Consider the following 7,221-nt stretch of genomic DNA (forward strand, 5'->3'; position numbering starts at 1 on the left):
GTTAGCAGTCAAGTGCCTTAGGCACCTGAGCTCCTATCTTATGTAACAGTAACAATAAAAAGTAATTATATATGTACACACAAAGCTTTTTCCTCAACTTAGTCCTTTACCTAAAAATTCTGGAGCAATGTTCCCAGGTTCAGTGCATCTTTCTGGGCTCAATCTGCTTTGCTGGGATCTGGGTTACAAATCGCCAACCTGGAGTGAGGTCGGGAAATACAGGCTCTTACCTTCAGTTAGTCAGGTAAAGAAAAGGAGTGTCTGTCTTAGGCAATTATTGCAAACGTTCTCTCGAATTAAACAGTTTCTCTCCTCAGCTCAGCTCTTGCTAACTTTAAAGGTGCCTGACTGAAACACAGAGGATTCAGCCTCACGTTAAAAGCTCCTTTTCTATGGGGACAGCGGTGGTTGTGGGCTAGGATGCTCACGTCCCGCAGAAGACCAGGGTTCGAGTCCCGTCAACGCACTCAGCACAGCCGCCACCGTGGGTCTCTGGAAGCGTGTGTGCTGTTCTGATGCTGAACAGGTGTGGGCGGGGCTTCCAGACGGAGATGAGGTAGGAAGAAAGGCCGGCCAACCCACTCCCAACCAATCAGCCGTGAGAGCCCGTGGGTCACGACGGTCTGACGTACGCACCACCGCGGGGCGGCCCCCGCCCGGGCAGCGTTCAGCTCTGCTGTGCGTCGTGTCGCCGCGAGTTAGGGCCGACTCGTCAGCAGCCAACAGCAGCAAGTCCTGAACTGTATGACTGAGGGCATGCTCTCTTAGGTCCGTCTTCTGTTTTCTTAAGAGTATCAAGGCAGCAGAACAATTTATTTAAGGAATATTCCCCACTGTCTAAGTATTTGGCTTAAACCTTACAAAGGAAATTTTAAAAAGATACGTATATTTTCATGCTGTGGTAAAGATATGAAAACACGTGCCATCTCCCACCTGCATGCACACAGTTCAACATTGAATCTGTTCATCGTGCCGCTAGACCATCCCCACTTACCACGCCCAGATATTCCCAGCAGCGGCTCTCCCTGCCACCTGCCCCTGGTGCCCACCGTAAATGCTGCTCTCTGGACACACACCTACTCCAGACAGTTTATGTGCAGCGACCTGCAGCACCTGCCCCTTTGGGACTTATTTCACTCCACTGTTAAGCTTCATCCATATTGGGCCCACCCCAGTAACTCCTTTCGGGAGGAAATGTTTTAAAGGAGGAACCAGATGAGACAGCAGACCCGTTGGCCTTCTCTTATCGCCAGCGAGGCAGCAAGAGGGGCTCACAGAGCCATGCTAGGTACCAGGTCGTTCAAACTTTCCAGCCCCGACGCCCTTCATCTCTGCTTCCCACGCAGCCTCCACTGAAAGGCCTTTCTCAAGCTTTCCACGCCTGTTGTCCGGACCCGTGACGGCTGTTGGAGATGAAAACTTACCAGAAGTGGCTGCGGTTCGAGGACTGATGAATCACGTCAGGCCAGTACATCTTCATGTCGGGCAGGAGGTCCTGTTATGGGACAAACACCATTAAAATGTCCACACAGGACCTGCCAATGCAGAAGCCAGTTCAGCCCTGCTAATTAACGGTATCTGCCAGTGAAATGCCCCCGAGCTTATCTAAGAGGAATGTGAGTCACTAGGAAACCGAATCTGAAAACCCAAGCTCTCCTCTCCCAGACCAGCTGCTCAGGGTGGGGCAGGCTGAGCGCCTCCACACCACAGACGTATGCTGTCGAATCTGAGTCACAGCGACCCCGTTGGGCAGAGTAGAACTGCCCTGCAGCGTTTCCGAGGCTGCCAACCTTCACAGAAGCAGACTGCCTCATCTTTCTCCGTGGCGGGCCTGCTGGGCTCGAACCACCGATCTTTCACTTCGCAGTCGAGCATTTAACTGCTTTGGCAAATGGTCAGCACTCCATGAATCTGGACTGAAAGAGTTAATCTATAACCCCACTAAAGGCCACACCTCCTAAGCAGGAAGGACCCAGTGGTGGGCAGTTAGCTTGTCCCCTGGAAGAAGACGCTGTGTCTGCGCCCACGGCACAGGCTCCGGGGCACCCGCAGTGACTGCTAGCACAGGATCCGAGCACCCAAGGCCTCCTGGGTGCCGGCCTCAGAGGACGTCCCAGGAAGGGGCTGGAGGAAAGGAGCCCAGTCTGGCGCTGTGTGGACTGGCACCTGCGGTGGGTGTGGAGTCATCACCCCTCCCCAGTGCACCCCTGCAGGGCGTCCATCCCAGCAGGCCCTCCAGTTCCACCTCACCCTCAAGGACGTCCATCCCAGCAGGCCCTCCGGTTCCACCTCACTCTCAAGGGGCCCCTCTGACCTCCAGGACCCCGTCCTGCAAAGCCAGGCTCCAGGTACCCTGACCTACGTGACAATTTGCATGCACTGACAAGCACCCCCTGGGGAAGACCGCATGTGTGCGTGTGTGCAGGTGTGAGGGTGAGTGCACGTGCAGTATTCCACACGTGGCGGGGAAGTGCCGAGAGCATCTGGAGAGATCCTTCCACTCATCTCTCCCATCCACTCCAGCCCCAGGAGTCAGCCTTCAACAGGCTCCTCTGTGCTGGAAAGACCCACCGTCAGGGGCTGAACTGCATCCCCTCAAAGTGTGTCGGGCACTAACCCTAAGCTTGGGATGAGTCCTGTCTGCGACTGTTCTGTTAATGGGGCCCTACTGATGCAGGGTGTGTCTGCCCATCACTTCTGAGAAGCACCCAGCTGAGAGCACTCTGGTCCTTGTCTCATCCTCCTAACTAGGCCCCACGGTGCTCTACAGAGGCTCAGAAGAGCCCTGAGCCCTGAGGCTCAGCAGGGCTTCCTGGTTGGTGACCAAGCGCAGGGAGGGCAGCGAGTGCCTCCTCGGGACATGGCAGCCCCACACCAAGGTGCTCCCAGACCTCACCCCATGCACATCTTCCTTTGTATGTCTTCTAGTTGTAATACAGTTGTAGCCATAACTATGGGGTACTCTCCCTGAGACAATGGGAGTTACTCCAGTGAATTAACAAGCCCACAGGGCACGGAGAGCCAGCAGATGTTGAAGATGGTGTCCTTCTAATGTGTGAGTGCTGCCCAGTGCCGGTGGCCAGTGGTGGAGAGAGACTGTGTCACATGGGGAGCTGGCAATGAGGATGGAGCAGGGGCAAGGGGAGGACTGGATCCATTTCTACATGCTGGGGACTGGATTCATGCCAGTCCTGACATGTAATCAGCAATTAAGGTGCAAGTTCCCACCGACTGCTGCTTAGTGCTGATATAAAAAGAGTGCATTAGATATAAGAAAAGGCACAAACAGGGAAGGACAGATGGTCTGTGAAGACTGCAAAGAACTGGGGAACCCTAGGGCAGCAAATAATCCTGAAGCTGGATGGTATGAAGAACAGGCATCAGGACTGGAGGAAGACTCATTAACAACCCACGATATGCACATGACACAACCTTGCTTACTGAAAGTAAACATGGCTTGAAGCACTTACTGATGAAGATTAAAGACTACAGCCTTCAGTGTGGATTACACCTCAACAGAAACAAAACAAAAGTCCTCACAACATGAGAAACGGAGAAAAGACTGAAGTTGTCAGGCATTTCATTTTATGTGGATCAACAACCAAGCCCATGGGAGCAGCAGTCAAGAAATCAAATGGTTACTGCACTGGGCAAATCTGCTGCAAAAGACTCTTTAAAACATTGAAAAGCAGAGACGTCACTTTGAAGACTAAGGTGCACCTGCCCCAAGCCATGGTGTTCTCAAGCCCTCACATGACTTGGTAAAGGAGAGGATGAGTGAAAAAGAGGAAGGCCCTCAACGAGATGGACCGACACAGGCTGTAACCAGGGGCCCCAGCACCGCAGTGATCATGAGGATGGTGCGTGCGGTGGTTGAGGTTGGGTGTCAGCGTGGCTGGGCAGCTGGGTGCAGTGATTCCAGGATGAGGCTGTCATTAGCTCCCTGGTGGAGTCCACCGCAGCAGCTGAGTACTGCCTTGGGGATGAGATCTGCTTCCCGTATGTAAGGTGAAGCCTTGAGAAAGGGCTCTGCAGCTTTGGGCACATGCTTGGACCCTGCATGTAGCTGAGTCATCATCCAGCAGCCACTATGCTGTCTGCCAATCTTGGGACCATTTCTGAACTTGAACTAGTGGCCTGCCATGCTGCTTGATAATCTTGGGACTGTGCCACTGTACTTGCAGATCATGGGTTTGGCAGCCTCAGCAGCCAGCAGCTGCCTGAGTTAAGAGAAGCCTCCAGCTTCAGTGGGCTGGGAGCAGGAGGCAAAGCTGAAGCCCAAGGTCAAGGGGCCTTCAACCACTGCTAGAGCTGGCACTTTGAATTCAGACTTGTAGCCTCCTAAACTGTAAGAGAATAAGCTGTTTGTTCAAGCCGACATCTGTGGCATTTCTGCTGTAGTGGCTCTGGGGAACCCAAACAAGGCAGGACCAGGGAGTGTCGTTCTTCTGCACATGGGGTCGCTGTGGACTGACTCGGGGTGCCTCACGACAACACCAGGGCTGCAGAAACTGAAGGAGACGAGGCTCCCACCCTGGAGCCAATGGAGAGGGCGCCTCCCCTGCACCCAGCGTCCTGAATGCACTTCTAGTCTCCTGAGCTATGAGAAAAGAAGTTCCTCTCCTCATAAGCCTCCCCGCCTTGTGGTATTTCTGCTACCGCAGCACAAGGGAACTAAGACACCACCATTTCCTTCCCACTCACAGTCTCTCCTTAGAAACGCCCCCCAGTAGCCCTGCTCCAGCCGACCCTCGGTTCCACGCCACAGCTGCCTGGAGGTGCCCACCCCCTGCCCAGCACTAGACCTCAGCATCACGGGGCTGGGCGGGAATGGAGGCCGGCTCCCGGGTGCAGCAGGTGCATGGAACCAGAGTGTGCTGGCCCCAAGCCCGGGTTCACTTCCCGTATCCACTTATGGGCCGAGGAGGACAAAGGTCCATTTTGATTTACTTTGTAGGATTCTTTTCTGTGTCACCAATTCCACTGCCCGGAAGGAAGGCTGGGCAATCTCCTTCTGTAGGGGTACTGCCTCGGAAACCCAAGGAGGGGTCACTATGAGTTGGACTGACTCCCTGGCAGTGAGTTTGGTTTTTTGGAATTCCTAAGAAAGTTTACTCCTGTGAACATAACCCCGATGCTCGTGTCTTAAATTGTGACTTTGCGGGTACACTTATGAAGGACACAGTCAGTGCAGAGCGCAGGCCCACAGCCCACAGCAGGAATACAACTGACCACCAGGCCCACAGCCCACAGCAGGGATACAACTGACCGCCAGGCCCATAGCCCACAGCAGGGATACAACTGACCGCCAGGCCCACAGCCCACAGCAGGGATACAACTGACCGCCAGGCCCACAGCCCACAGCAGTACCTTAATCTCGTCTAAGTTGAAATGCCATGACCGATTACATTCTTCAGCTTTATCGGGCCTGGAAAAAGAGAGAGACATGGTCTTGGCTGAGACGGCAGCCCCACGAGGTGGCAGCCCCACGAGTCACTGCTGTGACAAAGGCAGCACAGAACAGAGCAGCGGATGCCAAGGGGGGGTTCCTAGGCTTGCAGACCCTGATCAGCTGCCGCAGTTGACCTGACAGACTACGGGCACAGTGTCAGGGCAGGACTGTGCTCCACAGGGTCACCGGGGGTCACCGGGGCTGAGTTTGTGGGGGTCCATTGCCAGGCCCTCCTTGTGAGGGGCCCTGGGTGGGCTTGGACTTCCAAACATTGAATTAGCAGTCAAACGTGTTCATGTGTGCACTGCCCAGGCACTGATGCAGTCCATGTAACACATATACACACATAACATGCGTAATATAATGTACATTAACGGTCTGTACCACCCAGGGCTGCACCGAATCTACATAACACGTATGTACATACAACATACGTAATATAATGTTCATTAACAGTCTGTACCACCCAGGGCCACACACGGTCTGCATAACACATATGCACACACAACATATATGCTATAACCCGTGCCATCAAGTCGATTCTAACTCACAGTGACCCTGTAAGGCTTCCAAGGCGACTAATCTTTACAGAAGCAGGCTGCCTCATCCTTCTCCCACGGAGCGGCTGGTGAGTTAGAACCACCGACCTTCTGGTGGGAGCTGAGCCTTTTAACCACTGAGCCATTACAGTTCCTTTCTACCTTATACATGCATTTCTTTATGTATTTTTATGTATTTACTTATTGCCTCCAAGAGAGAACAAAATAAGAAAAATTCAGCAAGCCTTGAACAGACATGAATGCATAAACTCTTGTTTGAACTAGACTGTCACTATCCCTTCCCAACAGGGTGGGAACACACCAGAGTTCGGGTTGTATTAGAAAGACTACAGCTATTTCTTGTTTGAACTAGACTGTCACTATCCCTTCCCAATAGGGCAGGAACACACCAGAGTCCGGGTTATATTAGAAAGACGACAGCTATTTCTACATAAAGGCCTCATCTATTCAAAGTTTCCTACAAAAAATCACAGGAGCTCTGGTAGCATAGTGGCTAAGGCACTTGACTGCTAACCAGAAGGCTGGCGGTTCAAACCCACCAGCCACTCCTCGGGAGGAAGGTTGGGCAATCCTACTTCCGTAGTGATACTGCCTCGGAAACCAAAGGAGGGGTCGCTATGAGTCAGGGCTGACTCGACGGCACGTAACAACAACAACAACAACAAAAAATCACAAGTGAATTAGGACCAGACGTAGCACGTGTCTCCAGGGGCCAGCCTCCTTCAAGGGCCCGGTGTGTTTCAGCTGCGTGTGTGCTTACCATAACCCGTGGATCGTCCAGTAATCCGGAGGGTTGGTACAGTCATTTTCAACGTCCTAGGTGGAAAGACACAGAGGACGTCACTGGATCCGTGTTGCTTTAAGCACATTTAGCAGCCCGGCGTTTCTGGCAAACAGGCAGCGACGGCCCTGCCAGGAGAGGAAGCCAGGCTGAGCGTACGGCACACCACCCAGAAACGCAGGCCGTCTGGGCACCGGAGTTTCTACTTGAAAGAAACATACCGACCCCAAACCAGGCAGACAACAGGCTGTCCGGGGCACTGTCGCCTTTTCTGTGCGCTCGAAGTCAATCCGACACAAACACTCATGCTTGCCACGGGCAGCTTCTCAGCGGCCGAGTGAGCATGAAGGTGTGGGGACAAGAGGCCGGCAGCGCGAGGCGGGACTCACGCCTGCTCACGGCCAGCTGCGGACTCATCAGGGAAACTG

General features: G+C 53.4%; 1 protein-coding gene across 1 annotated transcript in view; it reads right to left on the bottom strand.

Annotated features, from left to right (window-relative positions):
* Positions 1-7,221, bottom strand: part of RNASET2 (ribonuclease T2) — a 27,395-nt gene that overhangs the window by 12,964 nt on the left and 7,210 nt on the right. Inside the window, exons 3-5 of the mRNA XM_007950485.1 lie at positions 6,773-6,828; positions 5,371-5,428; positions 1,425-1,495 (exon numbers count right to left, since the gene is read on the bottom strand). Of these exons, the coding sequence (XP_007948676.1) occupies positions 1,425-1,495; positions 5,371-5,428; positions 6,773-6,828 (185 nt within the window). The remainder of the gene's footprint in view (positions 1-1,424; positions 1,496-5,370; positions 5,429-6,772; positions 6,829-7,221) is intronic.

This window comes from Orycteropus afer, unplaced genomic scaffold (genome assembly GCF_000298275.1).
Source record: "Orycteropus afer afer isolate SDZICR_OR568_19922 unplaced genomic scaffold, OryAfe1.0 scaffold00273, whole genome shotgun sequence".
In the NCBI taxonomy this organism is placed as follows: Eukaryota; Metazoa; Chordata; class Mammalia; order Tubulidentata; family Orycteropodidae; genus Orycteropus; species Orycteropus afer.